General features: G+C 36.1%; 1 protein-coding gene across 1 annotated transcript in view; it reads right to left on the reverse strand.

Annotated features, from left to right (window-relative positions):
* Window positions 1–27,883, reverse strand: part of LOC150092693 (cytosolic carboxypeptidase 2-like) — a 354,069-nt gene that overhangs the window by 281,323 nt on the left and 44,863 nt on the right. The window contains exons 5-6 of the mRNA XM_090414258.1: window positions 16,890–16,972; window positions 11,025–11,155 (exon numbers count right to left, since the gene is read on the reverse strand). Of these exons, the coding sequence (XP_090270384.1) occupies window positions 11,025–11,155; window positions 16,890–16,972 (214 nt within the window). The remainder of the gene's footprint in view (window positions 1–11,024; window positions 11,156–16,889; window positions 16,973–27,883) is intronic.

Raw genomic sequence — 27,883 nt, forward strand, 5'->3', positions numbered from 1 at the left:
AACCTCCTTGGGTTGAAAATATCCCTTCCCCACTTAGTCAAATTTATCTGCTGTCTCTATTGCTCTCCTAATGCCACCAACCACTCTGAGCTCTTTAATTTCCTCCTCTTAAAAATTGATTTTCTCCAGTCCCACTCTCCTAACAGCAAAATCATCCTCCTTGGAGATTTTAATGTAGATAACGCCAACTGGCTTTCCTCCTCCAGTTGAACAGATCTTGCAGACAGATGCTGAAACATTTGTCATCACTAATGACCTTACACAAATTGTTCACATGCCAACCAGAATATCAGATAATAATCCGAACCACTCCCCAAACACCCTAGATCTCTTCCTTACCAATGACCCTTCCAAATATGCAGTGAATGTAGTGATCCCTGCTCTGTAATTCTGACCACAATCTAGTGCTCATCTCCTCCCATCTAGTGCTCACTGTTGCAGTATGCTTGATTGAAGCATACTGCAACAATGCTTATACAGTCACTCCCACACAAGAGCAGTTTGGCATTATAACATTGCCAAGTGGGAAAGCTTCCGAGACTATTTATGCTTCATTCCCTGGTTGGACTATTGTTTCCAGTCTTCCAATCCAAACACATGCACAGAACGCATCACCAAAGTAATCCTCACTGGCATGGAAACATACTTCTCTGAATTGAAGTCCCCTAGCTAAACCCTGGTTCTCCAAAAGATGTGCCAAGGCTGTACAAGTGAAAAAAATCAAGCATACAATAACTAGCTCAATTCAAGAACTCCATTCACCTTCAATGCTTATACTGAGGCCTGAAACAGATGCAAGAAAACTATCAATGCTTCAGAATTTGAACGGGTAAAAAGCAGGAAACCTGCAGCCTATCCAAATGGCAGCCATGCCTTTTGGTCTTTCACCAAAGCAAATGGCCATAACTTTTGCCCTACACTATTCCCAATCATACCCTGATGGCTCTATTGTATCATCACTCATGGAAAAAGCTAATCTCCTGGCTTCACACTTTGCCTCTAATGCACATAACTGACAATGGCAAATGCCCCCAGTCATTCTAACTGCCCAACATACAATGTCCCCTATATCCTTTTGCCAGAAAGAGATCAGAAACTTATTGTCTAAATTAGACACAAAAAAGTCTCCTGGTCCTGATGGCATTCCTCCAATTGTCCTGAAGGTCTGTGCACCAAAACTGACTCCTGTCCTATGCCACCTGTACATACTCTCTTACTCCACTGGTATACATCCCAAAGCCTGAAAATTGGCCTATATTCAACCCATTCCCAAAAAGGGTGACAAATCGCTGCCATCTAACTACCGCCATATCTCACTCACCTCAATCCTATCTAAAGTGAGGGAGAAAACCATCAAATCTCAACTCCTATTCTACCTTGAAGGTACCCAGTTATTAAGTGACCACCAGTACGGATTCCGTTGATGCCGATCAACAGGTGACCTGCTCTCATATATCACCCATCTCTGGACATATGCCATGGAAAAATTTGGTGAATCCCAAATAGTTGCACTTGATATCTCCAAAGCTTTTGACTGGGTCTGGCACAAAGGCTTACTAAGCAAACTCCTGTCATTTGGACTGTCTCAGGACTTATGTAGTTGGATTGCCAGCTTTCTGTCTGGACGCACACTATGCATGATGGTAGATGGTTCCCTATCCTCTCACCATCCAACTAATGCTGGGGTTCCACAAGGTTATGTTCTCTCACCAACCCTCACTCTCCTCACTTTCACAGAGACGTTTGGTCTCTGCAATTTGTGCATTCCATAAATATTTCCATGGCAAATGTTAATCTGAAATAGTATCAATAATTCCCCCACTCAGCACTAAGCCCATTTGGAACATGTACAGCTGCTGCCAAGCATCCTTTCATAGTACACCTTGAAATTCACAGAACAAGTTTCTTTTCCTCCTCCTTCATCCCTGCTGCTGCTGTAGTGTAGAACAGTCTTCCCCCTGATGTATTTCCCAAGGAATACAACACGCAACCTTTTAAATCAAATGTAAACAAGTTTCTCCTTTCCCACCCCACTACCCATATATAGTACAACGTACTATAGATTGATCAACCAACCTCTCATGTATAGGCCCAACATAAAAAAAAGTAAAATAAAATAAAAAAATAAATAATAGAATAATTTGTAGAAAATTCGGTGATAGGAAATTAGTAATGGTGTAACTTTTTACAAATTCAAATTTTACAAAGGCAAACAATGGTATATACATATAAAAAATATTTATGATCAAATGTATCTCTATAAATTAATCCTTTGTGAAAAGTTAAAAAAAAAAACTTGGAATTTGTCAGAGTATACACAGCCAAGCCAGATTAATAAAATCTGCATTCTGCTCTTGAAGTGCTAGCACTTCACTAGCAATTGCTAAATGGTAAGGTAAGAGTTACCATGTTCATGCAATGGGAGTCATCTGCCTAGGGTAGCTAACAATGTCTTAAATCATCGGTTCCCAACTGGTGGTATGCATACCCCCGGGGATATGTGCTGGGCCGTTCAGGAGTACACGAAAAATAATCAATAATGGTGAAAAAACAAGTAAAGTAAACAAAATGCAAAACGTTAGCTATGGAACAATAAATGTCAGTATTTAAAAACAGCTATTTTAAAAACAAGGGGTACAATTTATAGAAATTGGTTTAAAAGGGGATACATAAGTGGAAAAAGGTTGGGAACCAATGTCTTAAATGATTGAGATCTTTGTGGAGACTAACCATAACCTCTCTCTTCTATTTCTGAATAGACTGGCCTGCCAGTGCTCAATTTTAGTCTTAATGCCATGCAATTTTTGTTAATGCCTTCTTCCAAGATAACTACTATTGATTAATTAACTTTACTTTTAAATGTCTATAAAAGAAACTGACAAAGAGTATGCGACAAAATTATGATCTAACTTAGTAACTACATCCCGGGTTTCAGAAATCCACTCATCACAAGCGAGTTATCAGAGATAAATAAGAAGTGAATTTTCACTCTTTATATTCAAAATGTATTGTCTTATTTCCTTCACATAATTTACAACTTTTTTTATTTTAAAACATCATCTCATTCACATAATAGAGAAGCTTTATTACATGCCAGCTTGTTCACACCCTGCTTCTAGAAGCTCATTCTTTAGGCACAAAATTAACAATTTCTGGAAACGTTTTCAAATTTAAAAGTGATATATATATTCAAACCTTTGGATTCCCAATGGGATAAAATAATAATGGTCAATTGGCCAAACTATTTTTGGAACATCTGGAATCTAGCTTACTAAACCTTTCCCCCTGGCACTTTTTATGGTCGATACGTCAATGATGCCTTATGCACTGGAGACCTAATGTGTATAACCTCACTCAACAATTTTAGCAATAGATTTAAATTTCCCATAGATTCAGGACATGAACAATCTATAAACTTCCTAAATTGAATTTTAATTAAGTTCAACAACCATATAGCAACAAAAATAGTCCATAAACCTATACATATCAACAAGCATATCAACAAAAATATTCCATAAACCTACATATATCAAACTCCAATTGCCAGTCCCAAATGAGAAAGAAGGAGAGTTGGATGCCAGGTTGATTACCTGGCTCTGTAAAAATCCCAACATTCCTCCACAGTCAGTCTCTTGTGACAAGCTGACTGGAGTAAAATTCATGTCGCATCACTATTTACTGATGACAATTCATTTTGCACAACTTGTTAGGGCATTCCCCTTAAGCGACACATACCATCATCTTCCAAATGATAACAGAATACTAGGGCTACCTGCTAGTGGTTGAGGCAAGTTAAAGAAGCAAGTCCAAACACAAAATCAGAATATTCAACTAGCAACCATCAACATTGGCACACTAACTGGCTGCAGTCACGAGCTCGCTGACTGTTTTAAAACAGAAAGATTGACATTGCCTGCATACAATAGAAAAGGTGGGCCAGTGCAAAATCTAGAGACATTGGTGAAGGATATAAACTAATCTACTTTGGACAAAAGTCTGGGAAAAATGATGTTGCAGTAACTGTAAGCCAGAGGCTAAGTAATTCCATCACAGAAGTAGAGATCTCTGATCAAATGATCTCTGTTAAGATCAATATAGGAACCTACAGTTACGAGATGTATCTGTCTACACATCACAGACTGGATGCCCATAACAGATGAAAGATGAATTCTGGAATGACCTTGAAGGTATCTTTCAATTTCAATATTAATAACAATCAACATATTCCTTGGAGGAGATCTAAACGAACACACTGGCTGTACAAAGAGATGGCTTCGATCATGTGCACGGTGGACAAGGTTATGGCATATGAAATGAGGAAGGTACTAACATCCTAGTGGGCTGAAGTTCATGACTTTACAGTTGCAAATACCTTTTTCAAAAAAAAAAGAGAACTTCACACTTAATTACATATAGCAGTGAAGGTCGAGACACACAAACTGATTATTGGTTGGTTTGTCAGCATGATCTAAAATGGATAACCGACATAAAAGTCATCCCATCAGACAACATAACTACCCAACACCATTTATTACTACTAAATGCACAGATCCATCTATACCAGCATCGTAATAAGACCAACCATAAAGACAAATCATATAAAATGGGGGAAATTAACGTAACATGAAACCCAGCTGAAAACTTCACTAGAAGAATGACTGCCTACAGACTTCAACCAAACAACAAATGACATCTGGAATGCATTAGCCGAGTATGTCAAGACCAGTGCTGCAGTCACACTAGGAATCACAAAACCTAGTCAACATTTTATTGACAAGAAAACCTGGCAGTGGAACCCTGAAGTGCAACAAACTGTGAAATTGAAAAAGAAAGCCTATAAGATCTAGCTAAAGACAAGAAATCGATAATTATGAAAGATACCAAAACCTAAAATCTGTAACAAAAGCAAAGGTTGCCTCTGCCAAAGCTAAGCATACCAACAGATAATATGATCAACTGGACACATCGGAAGGCAAGAAGCAAATATATTGCCTTGCGAGGGTGCATCCACGTTCTAACCTAAGGCATATTATGAACATCAAAGATGAATATGGAAAGATGCTGCAGATACTGAAAGCTATGTTACATTGTTGGCAAAACTACTTTGATAAGATCAGAAATGAAGAGTTTCCACACCTACCATTGCAAACAGTCACAGCAGTCCTTGGACCTGTGCCCCTTGTCAGCACTGAAGAAGTATATACTGCAGTTCATCAAATGAAAAACAACAAGGCCATCTGCCAAGATGATATACAAGCTGAAATCTGGAAGCTACTCAGACCACATGGAGCACAATGGCTGACAATACTGTTTAACAAAATCATAAATGAAATATCATCAATCTGGCTAACTAGTATAACAATTCTCATCTGGAAAGGCAAGGAGAACACCGGTGACTGCCAAACTACAGACTAATTCAGTTACTTTGCATACAATGAAGATTTTTGAACAGATACTTGATGTGCACCTTAGAGCCATCATTGAAATCTGACCAAATCAGTGTGGATTCATTAAAAATTGTGGAACAACAGATGCAATCCATGCCATTCGGCTCTTAATGGAGAAAGATCTAAAAAGGAAGAACATGCACATGGCTTTCTTAAATCTGGAAAAGGCATTCAACTATATATATCACATGATCTCATCTGGATGGCATTGAGAAAACATAATGTACCTGAAGCCTATGTACAATGCACAAATCCAAATGTCACCAGAACAGTACGCTGTGTAACAGGAAATTCTGACACCTTCCCAATAAAGGTAGGAGTTCACTGGGGATCTACCCTCTCATCCCTGCTCTTCATCCTTTGTGTGAACACTGTAACCAAGGGTATTCAGAGGCCACATCTCTGGACACTATTATATGTTGATGTCGTAATACTTAGAACTACACTGCAAAATTAACTCCAATATCTCGTGCAGAAATTGAAAACCTGCTTATATGAGTTTGGAATGAGATTTAACAGCAAGAAGGCAGAATATATGCGATGAGGTGACTAAACTGATAGCATGCTCACAATAGATGACGTGGAGCTGAACAAATGCACCTAGTTCAAATACCTAGGGTCCAGCATTAGCTCAAATGGTAATACAACAACCGATGCTGAAGCCTGAGTCAATGTTGCTTGGATGTAGTGGCAACAAGTCGCTGGAGTTATTTGTGACAAGAAGATCCCACTATACTTACAAATACCAACATACGTAAGACGCTCTGTATTGCACCAATAACAAAGATGTAAGAGGCATGCCTAAGATGATACAGCAACATGCTATGTAGCAATGAAGACTGGCAAAATTGGCCATAAGGCTTAATGTCACGCTGGTTTGATCGTCTAACTAAAGAAATACACACAGCAAATATCAACAGTAGAATTGCTCAAGACTGTGCAAAATGGAGGAAGCAGTGCACCTTGAGCATACCCTGCCTCAAAATGGGACAAATGCTAGAAAGAAGAAGAGAAAAAGGAACTATCTGCACTTTAACTCCTGCCATCCATACTTCATTAAAAAAATCACTCGATTCCTTCACAGTTCATGAACACAAATTCTCAACTACAAATAGACATCTTAATAATGAACTTTAAAAAATTAACACAAATTTCCAAAAACTGAGAATATCTTACACAACTGATAAATCAAGCAAACCTAACAGACAAGATTCGATTAACCACTCCCACTATCAAAGAAAATTTTCCATTGCATAAAATAGTAAAATTACGCAAAATATTCAAAATACGCAAAGCTATTAAATACAATTTTAAACATATGGACTACAAATAATTCTTACTACTAATCGCAAACTGACTACTCTTTTGAAATTACCAAAATTCACACTCAGAAGGAAATACTGGAATACTACAATGTGATATGCAAATTCCCTTGTCAACATGAACGTGATGTTACTTATACAGGTTCGACAATCAGGTCTTTATAGTTGTGCCTACAAGAACATTTTCACAACTGTAACATTCCCTAATACCTAAGCAACAGTAATGAAAAGAATAAAAATAAAAAGCCTAACGTCGGCAAAGCTAAAATAAGAATCTGCATGTCGAATAGAACTACAGCCACCATCCTTAACTTCCAAAATAATCAAGCCATGATATGAATGTGGTTCCTAAGTTAACAATTCTATTAACATCCATCACTTTTATGCGATTTCAGAGAAATGGAAGCTCCACCATGTTAAAATCACCCTAAAGTTTCTGCCAATGAGAAATGACTAGCAATTAAATGTATCCATTTAAGTGGACTGCCATCTGTTTCACTTTTTCATCTATCATCACATTTTTTCCCTCAGTAGAGTGCTCTCTGCATTTCTGAAGATGATGCCACATCAAAACAATTCATACACCATAATTATGTGACAATTTTTATTCATCTATCTCCATTTTTGAGGTTTAATTATTTCCTCACATTATTTATCCTTTTCTGATGTTTTATCATTGCCCATGAATTTTTAGCCTTCATTTTTAATTCTTGCCAGTTATCATGTTTAATTCTTTTGTAATTTATTATTTTATGGTCATTTGGTTTCTTATGCTTTTAAACAATTTATCGATAACCATATTATCTCAGTTAAGTTCCCAGTTTATAAAGATAGAAGCATGAAATAATCCTGATCCATCCCAAGGTATGTGTTTCAAAATGCATTATCTATTCAAACACAGTGGTGCTGCTCCTTAGCAAAATAGTCATGATATGTTATAGTGATTGAAACATTAGAGTAGTTACATGAAAAAAAAATTCAGAAATAGTATACAGTCTAAAGAGGTTTTATTTTCAACCAGGAGATAGTATCTTATGTAATTAATTTAATAAGTTAATTCCTTTGTAGATTTTTTATTCCATTAATTCTGTTTGTCTCTGACAAAAGTTAGTTTGAATGGAGATACTCTCAAAGATATCTTACTGCCATTTCCAAAATGTCAAGTAATTCCTATCTGTGACAACAGGTGGCACTATTCCTCTCTTACTCTGTTATAAACTAAAACTTACCTGCATCTGCAGATTAATTTTGGAATAAATAGACAAGTATTCTCAAACATTTTATTTTGCATAACTTGCTAGTCATCACCAATCTTATAAAAATCAGATATCATTAAACAAAAAAAAAATAATTTGACAAAACCGATTTTCATTTGTTTCACTGCTAACTGCAATTTTTCTATGGCTGTCAGATTAATATTAGTAAGTGTTGTCAAGTATTGCACTTTGGCATGTAGGATTATGCCTAGAGAAATTGATCAGGTGAAGAATCTTGGAGTTCAAGGTAATATGGCAAAAATTGCAAATACAACTAACAGGATAATTGCAATGCTGAAACAAACACTAACATCTAAGAAATAAGGAAGTCATTTTCTCTCTTTACAAGGCTTTGATATGACCTCATCTAGAGTGCATAGATCTAGTCTTCTGGTTTCTGAGGTGATATATTGGAGAGATTGAACTGTTAATATTTGGTCTCTTAATACTAAGTATGAGAAATTTTCTTTTTGGATTTATTAGTGGACCATAGCTCTTTATAAACGTATACAATCGTCGACAAGTTTCACCAGCTAAAGTCTGTCTGGCTTCTTCTGGACAAGAAATGGGTACACTAACGTTAAATGCTTAAAAAGAATGGAGTAACAACAGTTAAATTAATTAAAATTGAAATGACGAGTAACATCAAGAGCATGGAGCGTGGAGTTTTAGTCATTGTTTGTTGATCGTGTTTTATAGTTTTTTGCAAAGTTGAGTTCTGCTAAGCATAGTGAATTTAGTAAGCTTTTCCAAATGTCTTTTAGCATCATGCTTTGATTTCTGTTGAGATTGTCTTCTGTCCAAAGTACCACTGCAGCTTCTTTAAAGTTTCTACATCTGAAATCTTCGTCAATGTATGGCATGGAGCTGTTGTCCCAATCAATGGGGCAGTTCGAAATCGAGAAATGGACCAATCCTGAGGTATCTCTTCTGTTGTTGTTGACATCCCCTATATGTTATTTTTTTCAGATTTCTAGGCTTCGTGATGTTTTGCCTATATAATTCAGTCCACAGGAATATACTGCATACTTGTAGAAGGCAATGCTGTCCTTAGGAGAGCTTAACATGTGTCGTATAGTTTGAATAGGTTTGAAGGCAACCCTGATGTTGAAAGACCTCATGATTTTTGCTATTTTCGTTGAAACTGAGCTGGCATAAGGTATGACAATGGATGATGTATACTGCGTGACTGGAGGTTGTCGCTGGGAGTTGTTTCTATTGAGAATATTTTGGATTATATTTTTTAGGTAACCATTTCTGACTAGAGTTTGAGATATGAGTGAGAGTTCATCAAGTAGATCTTTTACTTCGGTGATGATATTTGTTGCTCTATTTTTAAGCATGTGTATAATGCTAAGGTTTTGTGCATGATGGTGAATAGAACTGAAGTTAAGATAACGTCCAGTGTCTGTAGGTTTGTGGTAGATTGTGAGCTTGATTTGTCCATTCTCTTGTTTTTTTTATTAGTGTGTCCAGAAAAGGTAACTGATTGTTATTTTCCAACTCTAACGTGAACTTGATTTTTTTGGTGGAAAGAATTTATTTTTTGAAGGAACTCATGTAAGGCATTTTGTGTCTTTCCAAATAATGAAGACATCGTCCATGTATCTCTACTAGACTAATGATTTCGGATTTAGTTTGGATAGGATGTCAATTTCTAGTTTTTCCATGAACAGATTCGTGCAAGGTGGTGACAAGGGATTGCCCATGGCTAAGCCATCAAGTTGTTCATACATTATATTATTTACTTTAAAGTACTTTGATTTGAGACAATGGCAGAAAAGCTGAGCAATATCATGTGGATAGATATTTTTCTATGATCTTAATCACTTCTTCAACTAGTACATTCATGAATAATGACACTACATCTAGGCTTGCAAGTATGTCTGTATTTGAGATATTGAAACCTTTTAATCTTTCAATGAAATGCTTAGAATTCTTTATAAAAGAGTCCAATTTCTTTATCTTCTCTTTCAACAGACCAGCTAGGTGTTTGGCTAGTAGGTATGTTGGAGAATTTCTACCATCCACGATCAGGCGGAGTGGAACTCCAACTTTATGAACTTTTGGTGCGCCATATAAGCGTGGTGGTAATGGGTGTAGAGATTTTAGATTTTGCTGTAATTCTGGAAGCCACCTAGTCATATTACGTATTAAGAGATTGGTCTCTTTGTGGTTTTTCATGGTTGGATCTACATCTAATATATGATAGATATATATCATATATTAGATGATTAGATGATTGTCTCCTGTCCAGAGGACAGGAGACAATCTCAACAAAAATCAAGGCATGATTCTAAAAGACATTTGGAAAAGCTTAATAAATTCACTATGCTTAGCAGAACTCAACTTCGCAAAAAACTATAAAACACGATCAATAAACAATGACTAAGACTCCACGCTCCATGCTCTTGATGTTATGCGTCATTTCAATTTCAATTAATTTAACTATTGTTACTCCATTCTTTTTTAGCATTAACGTTAGTGTACTCATTTCTTGTCCTGAAGAAGCCAGACAGACTTCAGCTGGTGAAACTTGTCGATGATTGTATATATTTAGAAAGAACTATGGTCCACTAATAAATCCAAAAAGAAAATTTCTTATACTTAAGGAGTGATATGATTGAGATTTACAAGCTTTTAAAAGGGGCATACAAGGATACCAGTAGATAGAATATTTTCATTTTATGGAGGATGGGGAGATGAGAGGGCATCCATGGAAGTTGAGAATGAATGCAGTCAAGAAAGGAGTGGGAACGATTTCTCTCATAGAGCAGTCATGATTGGCCTGCTTCTGAGGTAGTGAGTGCAGTGATTGTGAATGAATTCAAAACAAGTAAGACAACTGACATGGGTGATATGTGCCCTTCCTTGAGTCTCTGAATCCTTGGATGTTTCTGGTAATATTATATATTATAAATATTATAAGTACGAAGCAAATTCAGCAATCAGTAACATAAGTTAATTTGGAAATGAATAAAAGTAAATCTGCTGCTTACATCTGTACAGCCTTCTCTAGGTTGCCACTTTCAAAACGAGATTCAAATATAAGAGTTGTATCATTTTCATCTCTCAGTGATACTGCCACATCTTCTTCACATAAGCTACCTCCTAAACAAGAACGAACAAACTAAGGGGGGGGGGAAATAAATTTATATAGACTGTTAATATGTGAATATTGTTTAAATATGATTAAAAACAATTATTATAATAAACAGCATTCTTATGAAGACTATGCTTCTAAAGGAATAGAAGTGTAATCAATTAGTAATAGTACTTATACTCCTTCAATAGTCACCTAAATGTCTCAATGTTATAAACGCAATTCAATCTCAATGTTATATGCACTCTTCAAGTGCCATTCTGATGGCTAATTAAGCTTGTATGGAAATTAATCATTCAAAAATAGTTATTCTGGTCTTTAAATAGTAACTTTAAGTTAATGAAATAAGAAAAACAAAACAGCAAATCTCCTGGGTGTTATTTACAAATCTCCTTGTAAATAACACCTAGGAGATTTATGTAGGAATACTCTCCAAGAGGAAAAAATATATTTATTAAAACACTAATATTTTGCCGGTTTTTTATCTGGCATCAGAGTGCAACGATAAAGATAATAGGCACAAGCACTAAACTAAGTAATTGTGGCATATTGTGATCAACACAATGTCCTTATGTGGCACTCTCTATAGGTTGGCTAACTTTTTAGTTAATTTTTAAATGCCAGTCTCTCAGATCTTTAGCAAATTAATGCAACCATACCAGACCTATATGACCTCTACATAATATAATGTTTTTTTTCCATCTGATCGTATATATAAAAAGGCGTATCCAGAGCATGGTCCAGACCAATCCTGGCTTGCCATACTTCCTTATGTTAGATCCTGAATGGAGAACTTTTGAAAGAAAATTATTCATTCAGGATTTAACATGTAAATCTAACGACTTAAGGAGATACCTGCACTCAAGCAGAAAATAAAGAAAATTGTTTGCTATATGTGAGAATATGTATTCCTTATATGTAATTTACTCAGATTTATTGCTGTCTAAATGGAAATCAAAAAGAGAATTTGTATAAGAAAATTATTAGTGTCATTAAGGTATCTAGCATGCTGTAAATCACTAGACAAGTTGTAAGTAGCAGTCGAAAGGTCACATGTAAGCCGTACAAGTTGAGCGAGGGCCGGAGGCAATGGCATACGCAAAAGGTGACGTTAGCACACTTTCCACGAAAACAACACCCAAGAACAAAAGGAGAGTAAGGGATCAACTTGGGGGGCATGAACAAAGAGGGTTGTGTGGAAAATACGCAGCAAGAAAGATGGCACATAAAGTGGGAATATAAGGCGATGCGTGCCATTTTACAGGACTTTTTTTTTCTGGCTTTTCTTCTCGTGTCGTGGATCCTTTGACCGGTGGTTCGAGAGAGACATGTGTGGGTGCAGCGATGCAGGACAGTGGGCCTTTTCCTGGAGATGCTTGAGAGATTCTGTTACAGCTGATATCTTAAGAACGTAGAATTCTCAGCTATCATGGTGTAACATGAAGAATAAATAAATTAAAAACCCTGCATAAAAGATAATAGATGAATTATTTAAAAGAAAAAGAAATATTCTTGCATCCAATAAAATATATAAAATATAAAGGTGTTTGTTGAACTAACTAACAAAAAAGAAAGAATATATTAATGTTGTGATATGATATAAGAGAGAAAATTTAACTAAATAAGACAGAAAAGGATTAGTCATAAGAGATGGTATGTGAGAGGCTAAAGATTAAAATATTAAGTAAATTCATAGAGAAATTTTGGAAAGGGGATTAAGTTAGAGGCTAGCAAAAGAAAAACAACAGACTATCGCTCAGGGCCAATTCCCGGATTGAGGCATCGTTACGGGCTCACCGACCAAAGAACGTTTGGCAGAAAAACGCCACCCTAATTGGTCGGTGAAGTAAAATCAAATAAGGGGCGGAGAAAAGAAGTTAAAGAAAGGTGCTGTTAGGAGAGCAGGTATAAAAGGGTTGGAACCCCCTCCCCCCACGGGGTGACCTCTTTGGCCTTTAGACCTTTTTGGCTTTTGATTTTTGGTTCTGTTCCAGGAGAGTTCTTCGCGAGCTCCTTCGTATGGGTTTCACGGTGTTTTCCTGAATGGCGAGATTGGAGTTATATCTCCGTCGTCACAACACGGAAACAAAAGTGAGCGGAATTTTGGTTCCGTATTTCCTATGTAAGAAGTGAAGAATGCCATATAGGCGAGGAAAAGAAAGCATGTTCTTTGTGTTCCAACTTCAGTGACAACCACGAAAAAGGGAAAGCTGTAAAGAAATCGATATCCATGTCGCAAATTGCACAGCCGCTATTTAGACGATTCAAAGTGTGTCCTGAATAACAAAAGGTAAAGACCGCGTAGGCAAAGTTCAATTCAAAAGGGAACATAGGAGAAGCAGATTATCGAAGAGGTTATACCAGGATACTTCGATCAGAAAAAGATAGAGGCCCATATGGAAAATTCAGGAAAGAAAGGTACTGTAAATTATATCTCGTGTTAACTAAGATTCATCTGTATTAGTTATAATTATTCTAACACTGAACTGTTGATGTGACCAAGAAAACAATACTAGGACTTTAGTATCTGACAGAATATATTGAAAGTAAGCTGGCTAGTGTTAATATTATATGAGTAATTAAGTGTCCTGAGAATTTTGCATGTTTATTATATTGTATAAGAAAGTTTAAATGTCATAGTTATGTGTTGGTACAGTAAATGGTTTAAGTAAGCTACTTAAGTTTGGATAGTTAAATAGTGCGAATTAATCTTATATGTCCATGTCATATGAAGTTATGTGTTGAATGTGTATGACGGCATGATCGTAATACCCATTATAGGATCATAGCTTAATTATTTATGATAAGCTAATGTCAGTTTGTAAATATTTAGTATAGCATTGAATTGAGTAATAACTAAAATTTGAATTGTACCATGTTAAGGAATTTAATAAACCTTTTGTCCAATGATAAAACAGTTGTCTGAAATTGCTGTCCAATGCACCACTTGAAAAATTACGAACCTAATCACGCGGGAAATTAATGTGTTAAGAAAGGAGATAAAGTGTCACAACTGTAACATTGTTTCACTTTCAGACATATTTTAGTTCTTTCTCCTTGTTTTTGTATATAATATCTCAAACTAAATATCCCAAAAGGCGCAGTATAATACAAATATTAGGGGTACTAAGGAGAGAAATAACTTAAGTATTAGTAAATTTTTTGGTGATATCTCAAGCATAGATAATAGTAGAACATAGATGAGAGGAAATTACTAGTTAGAATAAAAATCATAAAATGGGATGCAACAATTCCATGTGGAGCTAATCGTGAGATATCGGCCTCTGCAGAATCAAGCCCTCGCTGAATGTCCCATTGGAAGGAACGGAGAAAGTTTCCTTCGACGCGGTAACAGACACATGCATGTCCGGCAGCAGTTCAAGGACAGCGTATCTCCAACGCCAGGCACAGGGACAGCCTAATCGGAAGGCAACAAGACCCTACGTGTGGAAGCGACCTGATATCCAGAAAAGAGTCGGTAAAGTAGAGAATTTTATTATATGTTTCAGTTGTGTTAGAGGAAAGAAAATCAAGTGTAATAGAAGAATGTGGACAATTTATTAGAGAATTTTAGTGAGAATTCTTATTTGGAGTAGCTAGCTTCCGTTAAACAAAGTTGTCTGGAAGTGATTACATATATGAGTGTGACTGAATTTTATAAGTGAAGCTGATATTGCAAAAAGCATTTAATTGAATGTCATCAGAACGTTAATGTGTCACTAATGAGTAACTTGTGGAAAAGGATTATAGTTTGTGTAGTAATGTGTTCCATTTACCTTATCTAGTTTTGTTTAGCATTTTCCGGAACTAACTTAGCATGAATTGAATTAATTTAGCATGTACTGATTTTCTTAGCATGAATTTATTTGTGTGAATTTGAGATCATTGAATATATGATACATCATAGTTGTAAGTCTTGAAATCCCAATAAATATGTTTTATTACTTATGCCTGATTACAAGATCAAATTACCACTTATAAAATTGAACCTAGGCTGGAGGGAATAGAAAGTGTTTAGAGATAGATTACAGGTCACGACTGCTAAATGAAATCTATATGGCCATAACAAAGTGTTTATTAATGTGTATATGCCTAAAGTTCTAGGAAAGTCTCCCTGAGTAAGAATCCCTTCTATTATAGGATACTGGCTGGTGCAGCTTAAAATATAAATTTGCCAGTATCCGAAAAGAAGATAACCCTAGATAGAAATTTCTTAGGCCCGTATGAAGAATAGATAATAGCGATTACAGAGATAATAAAGGTTAGAAAATAGGAGAAAGCAACGATGTAACACTTACATATTCTTCTTCACTTCACTGGGTGCATAGGTTTCTCTGATGTCATACGTTAATGGTTTTTATTTAGCTTTTTGCCATAACTCTTTATTTGATATCTTTTCTGGCTATTTTATTTGTAGAATTCTTCTTCAACTTTTATTTACAAAGATTTGCAGCTAAATGCTTTTGTTGTTATCCATGTTTCTGATACATAGAGTAGAAAAGGTTGGTCGATTGGTAGAGCCTCTACTACTAATGGCTCACGCAAAAAGTTAAGCAAGTTTTAGCACGGTTAGTAGTTGGAAGGTGTCTATCATTCAATGCTGTTGGCACACTCTCCCTCGACGAGTCTTGGGACTCCCCGGAGATGTCAAATAATAATAATAATAAAATGATTTAATATTTGTATTAAATAACAGGATTTTGTTTTTCAAGCCTATTTGCTTTGATCTCCATATTTTTCCTAACATATTAATAATTATCTGTGCTCTCTGTATCTTAGATTTTATATCTTCCTTTGCTCCTCCCTGTTTATTTATTATTGATCCTAGGTAATCAAAGTTCTGCACTGTTTCAAAAATTTGACCATCAGATCAAGTCAAATCTTATGTACAACCTGGAGTTGGACGTATGTAGAAGGAAGAATTGTATCTGTGGAACAAATGCAAGAACACTGAATAGTCACTTCCCAGTGCACTTGCATTTTTTTTTTTTACATTACCAAGAATTTTGCATTATAAAATAAAAAAAGTAAGAAATAGATCATAAAAAGACAAGAAGTTAACAAAGAATAAACTCTTGTTTTATTCTGATATACTTCTCTCCCCACCCCAACCTTTCTTCGTCCACACACACACGTGTGGTGGGGGTGGAGCATATATATCAACAAAACAAAATTAATCAATTCTTGTACATTTCATGTGTCTTATATCTGGATACATTTACTTGAGACTATATTTCACACAGATACCTCTTGATAAAGTTAAAATGATATGTAACTTTATAGCATTAAGCTCCATAGTCATAAATGAAACAGTCACTATTTATCAATTCTTTTAAGCTATATTTTCTTTCCCTTCATATCACACAAGAGATTGCTACAGTTAGCAGAATGCAATGAAGGAGCAGTCACATGAGAAAAATTTAAAGTTTCGAAGGTCATATCAGTGCCAAAAATTTGACAAACATATTATAATATAAACTGTAATAACTGAGCAAGTTTGATATGGGGTTCTCCCCCACCATGACTGTCAAACCTTTCTAATGAGCACTACTTTACTCAAATTATAGCATTACCTGTTCTTGATCTAATGGGAAGGAGAAGGAATTAGTTAGAACAGTGATTAAACATTTCACACTACCAAGTATTAATGACATAGATTAAACAAATTAGTAAAGTTGCAATGCATGCTACAGTATTAAACTTAATAAAGACAAATACATTTAGACAGTGAGAAATAGTTGAGCAAAGGCAAACAACTCACATAAGATGCAGCAAGGGGCTTGTAGTAGAATACTACTCGACCTTTAGTATCCCCAACTACTGGAGGTTGTAATTCCAGAAAGGCTGTTCAAAAAATTTTAAAAGATAATGATATACTTTTAAAACTAATATTAATAAACCTGTAAAAAGAAAGCCCAATAACATGGAATGGCTCATGCATGCGTATATTTAAATCAACTTAAATTAGTTGTTAGTACTTATTCTTCACAGAATGCTTTTCTGAACATATGCAAATCGTGTGTGGAGGGAGTGCACATACATACAATGGTAGTCTGAAAAGTTCTCGGCGTAACAATGAAAAAACAGATTTATAATTTCAAAATTATTTTTATTTTTCATCATAATCTCCCTTAAGACTAATATATTTATTCTAGCGATGCTCCAGCACCATTATCCCGTCCCAGTAGTGCTTCTCAATAAGATCTGCAAATTATCCCTCTACAGCTACAATCACCACTTGATTCAAACAAAAACGCTGACCACCAGCAAGGAAGATTTTTATTATTATGCGACACCTCCAGGGAGTTCAAAGACTCATCGAGGGAGGGCACCTACTATACAACAATCCATCTCCGCCACTCACTCAATCCACAAACTACAATGAACTACAACTACACCAATGCCATCTACTGCTACTTTCACAGACAATCACAAACATCCATGCCCATAGTTGGATTCGAACCCACAGCCTTTTGGCTTGAGAGTGGATGCACAAACCACTTGACCGACCAAGCTGGCTTTTAGTTTTGGGAAGAGATAGAAGTCAGAGATAGCCAAATATGGGGAATAGGGTGGATGTTCCAACAAATCATAGTGCAGATCCTTTAATTTCTCCATTGCCAAAACACTTTTGTGGGCAGGTGCATTGTCCTGATGATAGATGATCTTTTTTTTCTGCAAAACGGGTCTTTTCTCATGAATTTTTTTTGTCTAGTCTGGTTAAAAGATCAGAATAATATTCACCAGTTATTGTTTTACTCTTTTCAAAATAATAAACAAAATGCCTTGATCATCCCAAAACACCGATGCCATAACCTTTCCTGCTGATGGAACCGACTTTGTCTTCTTTAATGCTAAACAACAGGCTTCTGTCCACTGTTTTGACTGCTGTTTGGATTCTGGTGTGTAATGGTGAATCTGAGTCTCATCTATAGTAATAAATCGACACACAAAATCAGTTTTATTATTGTTAAAACTCCAAGCACTGTTCAGAGATTTTCATGCAAGTGAGTTTTTGATCTGCTGCGAGCAAGCACAGCATGCATCTTGCACAATTCATTTGCAATTCATGCAAAATGTTCTTTTGCAATGTCTATAGTCTCAGTAATTCATGCTTTGAATCACCGGTCATCCAATACCATATCGTGCACTTTTTGGACATCCTTCACGTGGATCATCTTCGTGGCTGGTATGGCCACATTTAAACTCGGCAGCCCATTTCTTAATCAGCAAAAACGAAGGAGAAGAGTGTCCATAAACTTTTATGAACTTCGAATGAATTTATTTTGGTGTTAATCCTTCTTTTACAAAGAATTTTATAACCGCATGATACTCAATTTTATCCATTTCAAGGATACAGACAACCTTTATGCTTCAGACAGCTGTATAAAACAAAGTACTTGATAGAAGGACTTGCAATTTCACATGGATGCTTATGACAGATGCACCATCTTAGAAAAAAAAATCTTGCTGATAGTGTTGCCATCTATGGTAAAAGCTGAGAACTTTTCAGACCACCCTCGTAAAAGAGAATTTCATATCATAAAAAAGACAACACATAAAATAAATTCATTTTGTGATGCTTTTAAGAAACTACTTATGAACAACTTTTGGAAATCAAGAAAAGATGAAATTATGATCAACACAATACACAAGTATCTGGGGCATGTATTTGGGGCACGTATGCACCAGCTGGGATGGGAATCTAGACAACTTCATTAAGAAATATATCCTATTCCTATAGCAAAATACCCATAAACCCACATTTTGAAGTTTGCCTATTCTACCACTGACCTAGACTATTTCAGATAATAGTGGCTATAAGATCATGCACCCTGTGAAAATGTAGTTTAATACTAATAAAATAAATGTACAAATATTTCTAAGTGAACAACTGATTTCATTCATGAGAACATAAAACTAGGTTTGAACTGTGGAAGGATAATTCATATTAAATACTAGCTAACATGGGCAAGTATTGCATGTCAGAAATAATGATGTGTCACAAATATTAAAATATATTTAATTGAAGAGATGTAAAAATAAATAAATACATAGAAATTACTGCACCTCAAGATCACAAACTTTTTAGAATAATGTTTGGATCCAGGAAGGATAAAAGGAGCTTCAAACTCTCTCTGAGTAACCATTCAGAACCAGTTTCTACAAATCAACCTGTGGCTCCATTCTATAACTAGAATGCTTTGCTAAGTAAAGCCTGAAATCTTGTAGGAAGGATGAAATGAACTTTGGGTGATATCCATCGAAACAACTACTTCCTCCTCCCATCCTAGAATTGAAAATTTATTATGGGTTTCCCAAATGAGTTATTTCAGTCCCATACATGGGATCTTAAGAACTCACAAATCCAATATCCCAATCATCTTCATCCATTACTTACTAGCAACCACTAGCATGGGCAGTCTATTTATGGACTTCTCCAACACCTAGCAAAAATCATCCCTTCCTTTATATACATACATACATATATAACATTCTGTTCATTCCCAGACTAACTTAGAAAACATTAAAATTACACATTATGATAGGCTTTGATGTTCTATTTACTAACAAATTAAGACTGCCTACACCCTTTTGATATTTGAAGAAGATATTTTGATAAGATCAAATGTTTATCAAATATAAGATATTAAGATCTCCAAGTGCTAGTTATTTTATATGGAAAAGGAAAAACTATATGAATAAACTACTGGACATGATTACCATGAGCTATCCTTTAGCCAGTTTCTATATAGAATATTAATGAGATCAAATGAACAGACACTCAAACCCACAGTCTAGTATATTATACTGATGAACTGATTGCTATATCCTGAATCCAGTTGACTTACCTGACATCTAAACCCATGTGTTGCAACTTAAATATCAGCTTATCAGAAAAAAAAAAAAAAAAAAGAGAATATGCCTTTTCCTCCTGAATCACTCTTCCCACGTTATTATACGAGGGCCTGAAAAGTTCTCGGACATAGATTGCAACACTATTGGCAAGATTTTTTTTTCTAAGTTGGTACATCTGTCATAAGCATCCATATGAAATTGCAAGTCATTCTATCAAGCACTTTGTTTTATACAGCTGTCTAAAGCAGAAGTGTTGTCTGTATCCTTGAAATGGATAAAATTGAGTATCGTGCAGTTATAAAATTCTTTGTAAAAGAAGGATTAATGGCAAAATAAATTCATTCGAAGTTCATAAAAGTTTATGGCCACTCTTCTCGTTCATTTTTACAATTAAGAAATGGGCTTCAGAGTAAACATGGTGGTATCAGCATTTAAAAAGATGATCCACGTGAAGGACATCCAAAAAGTGTAACAACACCAGAAATCATTGATCAAGTGCATGATATGATAGTGGATGACGGATGAAACAATGAAGAATTGCAAAGGAAAAAGCTTTGCGCAAGATAGGTGCCATGCTTACTCACAGCAGATCAAAAAAACTTTGCATGAAAATCTCTGAACAGTGCTTGGAGCAATTTAACAAGAACTATGGATGAGACTTGGATTCACCATTACACACCAGAATCCAAACAGCAGTCAAAACAGTGGACAGAAGCCAGTTATTTAGCATTAAAGAAGACAAAGTCTGGTCCATCAACAGGAAAAGTTATGGCATCAGTGTTTTGGGATGCTCAAGGCATTTTGTTTATTAATTATCTTGAAAAGGGTAAAACAATAACTGGGGAATGTTATTCTGATCTTTTAACCAGATTAGATGAAAAAATTTGTCAGAAAAGACCAGGTCTGGAAAAGAAAAAAATCATCTTTCATCAGGACAATGTACCAACACACAAAGGTGTTTTGGCAATGGGAAAATTAAGGGATCTGCACTATGATTTGTTGGAATCCACCCTATTCCCCAGATTTGGCTCCCTCTGAATCCTATCTCTTTCCAAAACTAAAACTCTTCCTCACTGGTCAGCATCTTTCTTCGAATCAAGGGGTGATTGCGCAGAGCTGTAGAGTGATATTTTACAGATCTTTCTGAAAACCACTACAGGAACGGATAATGGCACTGGAGCAGCGCTGAAATAAATGTATTAGTCTTACGGGAGATTATGTTGAAAAATAAAAATAATTCTGGAATTATAAATTTTTTTTCATTGTTAGGCTGAGAACTTTTCAGACCATCCTCGTAAAAGGCAATCATATTACTAAAGCAAGCGTGCCCCTTAACAAATCCATGTTGACTCGCATAGATAAAATTACCCTCATCTGCCCAACACTGTATATGGTCCCTCATTACTTTCTCCAAGATCTTAACTACTGATGAAACACAAACTGGTCTATAATTTGACACTTCCAGTCTGCTATCACACTTATGCAATGCAATGAAAGTCTTGCTATAATAGCCAAGGAATGGGTACTATAGCAAGACTTTCATTGAAAAGCCAGGTCAATGGAGTTTCAGTTATTTAGCACATTCTCTCAAAACCAGTGGTGAAATTGCATCCAGTCCTACAGATTTATTGACATCCAGAGAACTCAGTATTTGAACCACACTCTCCTCTAAACCTTGAACCTGCCTTATCTCTCTAGTATTAAAATCTACTTCCCCATGATGAAATACTCCAATAAAGTGTTCATTGAATAACTCCACTATGTGCTCTGTATCAGTCACTCTATTCTCATTTTTATCCCATAATGTCATTCTTCCACAACCATTTCTCCTCCTACTGGCCACATAGCTAAAAAATTCCCTAGAATTTTCTTTGAATCTTAGGGCCAATCTCTTTTCATATTCCACTTTCACCTTCCTTACCATACTAGTCACTCTCCAAGCCTGAGTCTTATATTCTTCCTGCATGTGCTCTCTAACCCCACCCCCTCATATCTCTTCCATAATCTCTTTTTCACTTGCAGTTCCTGTTTGATATTGTTTGTCAACCACTTTACACCAAATTGTGTCCTCTTCTTCACTCTTAGAATACTGCTTACTGTTGCTGCTAACAAATATTCCTTCACAATTTCCCAAGCACTAATGGTATCTTGCCCTTCCAATTCCTCCCCCCATGGAACTGCCCCAAGATATCTAAAAATATAATCAACTGCCTTATAATTCCACATACCTTCCCTTCTCTTTGATACTCTGGCATGTCTATTCTTCTTCCAAGTCAAAACCACAAGGTCACTCTCTCTAATTGGGGTGGAAGAGATGTCATCTCAGTTATAATCAGCTCTTCTGATGCTATGACCAAATCTAAAACTCTTGAACCTCGTGCTCGTTCTACTATGTGTTGCCTAAAACATTTGTCCCTCAAGAATTCAAGAAATTCCATTCCCTTATTACTACGTGCATTTTCCTCTTCCAAATTGTACTGCAGTAGTAACAATCTCCCATAACAATCATTCTTCTTGCACTTGCCAAGGAGGTATTTGCCAACTGCCTAAACATTTCCTGCTCCTCACTCTCTGTGCTCCTTGACTTGTAGCAATGCCTCACTAAATATGCTGTCTTGCCCACCTCTACCTCACACCATATGCTTTCAAAACCATTAGTGTCACTGCCCTCCAAAACGTCCACTCTGAGAGGACATAAGTCAACACTTATCATAAGCAGTACTCCACCACCATGTTTTCCCTTCCTATCCTGTCAAAAAATGCTGAACCCTGATACGTCTATTCCTGTTATTATATCGTCTTCTGTCAACCATGTCTCAGAGATGCCAATAATCTTCGAACAGGCTGATGCTATCAGCACCACCAATTCATCTCCTTTATTCTGGATATTCCTGACATTAGTATAAAGAATAAAAATGTGACTGTTTCTCATATCATTATCCTGTCTGAACTCCACTGAACTCAGCATTATCTGATGTATCCTCCTCCCCTCTCCCAGGCACCTATTCCCACAAGAAGCATTCCCTGCTACCATCCACCCTGGTAATTCTAGTTTACCTGCATTGATACACTGACTCATTCCAAGAACAGAAATCTCTCCAGATGGCTACATTCTCCCTCATTCAAATACAAGCGGTATCTCACATAAAGTTCCTTTCTGGCCTCAAATGCCCTCCAATTTCTCAAAACAACATACCTTCTTGTGTTTTATTGTCCCATCGAGTCTGTTCATTGTGAGTATATTATTTTGGCCACTAACTTAATTTTAGAATAAGATTACACTGGGTTTTTTTATGGACCAATGAATTTCATGATAAATTATGCCAACAAGTTTCACCAACTGAGCTGTTTGGCTTCTTCAGGGCATACAAAACAGTAAAGACAACTCAAAGTTGCTAGAGCATAGAACAAACGTAATAACATAAATTAAAAAGATGCGTAGCATCATGTGCATGGAGCGTGTGTTTCATTAGTTATTGTTGTGTGTACACATTGTGTAGTTGGCAGCGAAATTAAATTCTGGCAAGCTTAGCGATCTTATTAGAGTTTTCCATATGTCAGGCAAGAACATTCCTTGATTTCTGTTTAGGCTGCTTTCAGAACGGAGAGCAACTGTGGCTTCTTCGAAATTGCAACTCCGGAAATCTTCTGGATAAGGCATGGAACTTTTGTCCGATTCATTGGTGTGGCTTGTGTTGAAGAAGTGCATAGCTAACCTGGAACTATCTATTCAGTTGTTTTTAACATCCCCGATGTTCCTTTTTTTCTTATTTCAAGTTCTTGATGTCTGACCTATGTAGATTATCTCACAAGAGCAAGGGATGTTGTATACTCTAGCATATTTGAAGAAGGCATTGCTGTCTTTTGCTGACCTTAATATGTTTTGGATCGTCTTGATCGGTTTGAAAGTTACGCTAATTTCAAACAGTTTGAAGAGTGTTTCAATCTTTTTTGACACTGTTCCTGCATAAGGGATTGAATCTGCCAAGACTCAATATATTTATATTGAGTCTTGGCAGATTGTTGTTGTGTGGGGTTGCTAAGAAGTATCTTTTTAATTAAATTTCTTGGAAAGCCGTTGTTTGCCATGGTCTGTGATATACGAGTTAATTCATCCTGGAGGTCTTTTTCTTCTGATATGATGGAAGTTGTCTAAAATGTGGTTAGCAGGGGTGTGCAGACTAGTTTTTTTTTTACTTGGGGAGTGGTGAATGAGTGGAATAGATTGCCTGCGGTGGTTCTGAGTGCCTCAACAGTGAATATATTTAAAAAGAGGCATAATAGGTATTAGACTTTGGTGTAAACAGAAAAGAAAAATGGAGATTTTGATGAAAGCCAATATGCCAAATTCTTCTCTTGTTCAATCCTAGCATATTTCTTGTAGAACTAAGGCTTAGATAAGGTATGAGAGTTTAAAGTGGAATTGGGAATAAGCGCTTCCACACCAATAAGAATTGTTCCTTATTGCAGTGCAAATTTCTGCAGAACCTTATTCCTCTGGTGCAAATATATAATGTTTGTAGAAATAAAAAACAGATGCATTCAAACACATCTATAAAAATATTCAAATATTGGCCAATCTGACAACTAATACGGATGGGTAAAGATATTAATTGGCAAACATGGCAGTGCGTGCGAGTTATTTTTCAAACTGTATGATACCTTAACTAGCATAACAATAACCTGAAAATTTCATGATGTAACATATGAAACTTTCATCAAGCTCAGAAGTAGAAGAAAAAAATCTGCTTGCTTCTCAAACTATGATACAACTTTAATAAATTTAGTTTAATCCTTTATCCAAGTGTAAGCAAACAAAGTTTGCACCTGAAGTATCTTCAGGACTGAGGCAACTCGTGGTAAAGGTGGACCAAGCTATCATCACTCCTTATCTTAGTATCTCCCATAATGCAAAGCACATCTTCTTACAGACATGTATAATGTTATGCATTAAGGGAAGGGCCACTACCCAGACCGGTTTCAACCTTTATTGAGGTCTCATCAATAGGAGCTAGACTCAGAGGTGGTGATACCAAGGTGGAAGCAATGGAGAAGTCATATAGTCTAACCAAGTGAAAAAAAAAAACTTCCAACATCTTTCTCTAAATCCAGAGTAATTTAATAATAAGGTGAGGGAGCTTTTGGCAACTCGTATAGGTAAATATGCCAAAATTATTTTATTATAGAAAAATTATCATATTAATGACAATTGTGTAAGAAAATATTGAAAGATATCACCACTGTTGCACAGATCTGATAAAAAATAAAATAAAAAAGTCATTCCATAATTGATCTAAAAGTTACACAATATTCTTTGTAAACAGCATAAAGAAAAGTATATGGGGGGGGGGGGGGGCTTGAAAGTTCGGATAAATGCCTAGAACAAAAATTATATAAGAGTGTGCTCAAAAATTCTGATAATTGCCATGAAGGAATTGAGGTAGAACCATGTAACTTACACATTATTCTACATATTCCCCACAAAGTGTTATACACTTATGACAATGCTGCTGCATCATTTGCAATCCTCTGAGGAAAAAAGTCTTTCCCTTGTTGCACAAACCAGTCCTCAGCTGCAGATATGACTTCATCTGTAGTAAATTTTGTTCCTTTCAAGTGTTTCTTTAAATTTGGAAATAGGAAATAGTCAAATGGGGCCCGGTCTGGTGAATAGGGTGGTTGAGGTAGACATTAAAAGCCCAAATTTTGTATTGTGTTGGTTTTAACAAGCAGTTTGAGCAGGTGCATTGTCTTGCAAATGCAACATACCTCTGCTCAGTTTCCCACAGTGTTTTTCCTTTAGTCATCATCATCATCAAATTCCTGCCATGTACCCTCAAGGGGTGTACAGGATATGACAGTACTACATGAAAAAATTACATCATTACTAACTTCCTATCTACAATTTTCCCCCAAATCAGTCTGTTACTTGTCAACACTCCAACATTATCAGATCTTATATTTCTATCATCTAAGGCACTTTATACCGTATCAATCCACCTATATCTTGGTCTTCCTCTAGGTCGTTTTCCTGCCAACCTGCCAGAGAACACTTGTTTTGCTAATCTTTCCTCTCCCATTCTATTTAAGTGACCATACCACCTGAGATTAGCTCTGCTAATGCATTCCAGCATGCTGACAATGTCAAGTTCTTTCCTAATATCCTCATTTTTAATATGATATTGCCATCGATGCCATCTGTTCATGCCTATAATCTTTCTCAGGACTCGCATATCTGCGGTCTCTAGTCTTTGGTCAAATCTTTTACTTCTGACCCAGCTCTCAGATCCATAAGTTAAAACTGGTGTTGTATACAGCTAATTTAGTGTTCCGACTAATTTCTTTCTTATTCCATATGAATTTATTCAATTGACTTCCCACCATACCAGCTTTGCTGATTCTGTTGTCTATTTCTATATTTAGTTTACCATCTTCAGTAAAAATTGTGCCTAAGTAGCTGAAATGTTTTACTTGTTCCACAGGTTCTCCATTCACAACACAGTTGACATTTTCAATGATTCTGCCTATTTTCATTGTCTTTGTCTTTTTATTGCTGACCTTCATACCATATCTATTACAACAGCTATTCAATTTTGTCAGAGAATCTTGCAGACTTGTAGCGGATTTATTTAGAAGTATAACATCATCCGCATAAAGCAAAGAGCTGACATTAACATCTCCAATTTTGATATCAGGTTTAATACCACTTTCCTTCATAATGTGATCCATATAGATAATGAATAACAGAGGGGATAATGTACATCCTTGTCTCACACCAGATTTAGCATTAAACCATCTTCTGTACTTCCTTCAATTATAACTGCTGACTTACAACTCAAATAAAGACTAAGTATTGCTTGATATAATGCCCCATTCACACCATATAACTGCAGCGTATTGAATAGCTTCTCTCTTGGCACCTTGTCATATGCCTTTTCCAAATCGACAAAACTTAAATACAGATCTTTGTTATATTCCCATGCTTTCTCGACTATTTGTCGTAAAGTGAAGATCTGATCCTGACAGCCTCTATTTGGCCTGAATCCAGCTTGTTCTTCACCAAGCTTTTCTTCCACAATTCTTCTCAACCGTTTCTCAAGTATACTTGCATAGATCTTGCCAGGAACACTCAGTACGGAAATACCTCTGTAATTCTCACATTCAGTTTTATTTCCCTTTTTATATATGGGTACTATGAGAGCTCTACTCCAATCATCGGGAATTCGTCCCTCTGTCCAGGCTTTCTGAAATATGCAGTGCAGCCACTGTAAGACTTTTATACCACCATACTTCAGCATTTCTGGTCGAATATCATCTACTCCTGCTGCCTTTCCACATTTCAAGCCTTTGATGGCTTTTTCTACTTTAAGTATGGATATGTATTCCTGACTGCATGCCTGGTCAGTGTTTTTTTTTTTTTTTTTTTTTTTATCACTGTGCTGTCATCACTGCTTGTTTCATTTAGCAGTTTTTCAAAGTAATTACTTCATACTTCAAGGATATCTTTTTCTCCTGTTTTCATGTCGCCTTTATCATCTCTAACTCCTTTTACAGCACTCTTTCCTCCATTCCTAAGCTTCTTCAACAACCTCCAGAATATTTTGCCACCTTCTTGATATTTATTTTCTATATTTTTGCCAAAGTCCTCCCATGACTTTTGTTTAGCTAGTTTTACACACTGTTTAGCTTTCTTACATTTGTCTCTGTATTCTGTAAGAGTAAAAGCTGACTTATTTGCCAGGAACTTTTGATATGCTTTCTTCGTTTTCTTCACTGCCTCTTTAACTTCCTGTGTCCACCAGGGAGTTCTGATTTCTTTATCCTTGCACACAACCTCACCACATGCCTCTCTGGCAGAATCAATCAATGTTTTCTTCAGAGTTTGCAATTAATCTC

The sequence above is a fragment of the Typopeltis vanoorti genome, chromosome 25, assembly GCF_054136105.1.
Source record: "Typopeltis vanoorti isolate ZY-2024b chromosome 25, IOZ_Tvanoo_1.0, whole genome shotgun sequence".
NCBI lineage: Eukaryota > Metazoa > Arthropoda > Arachnida > Uropygi > Thelyphonidae > Typopeltis > Typopeltis vanoorti.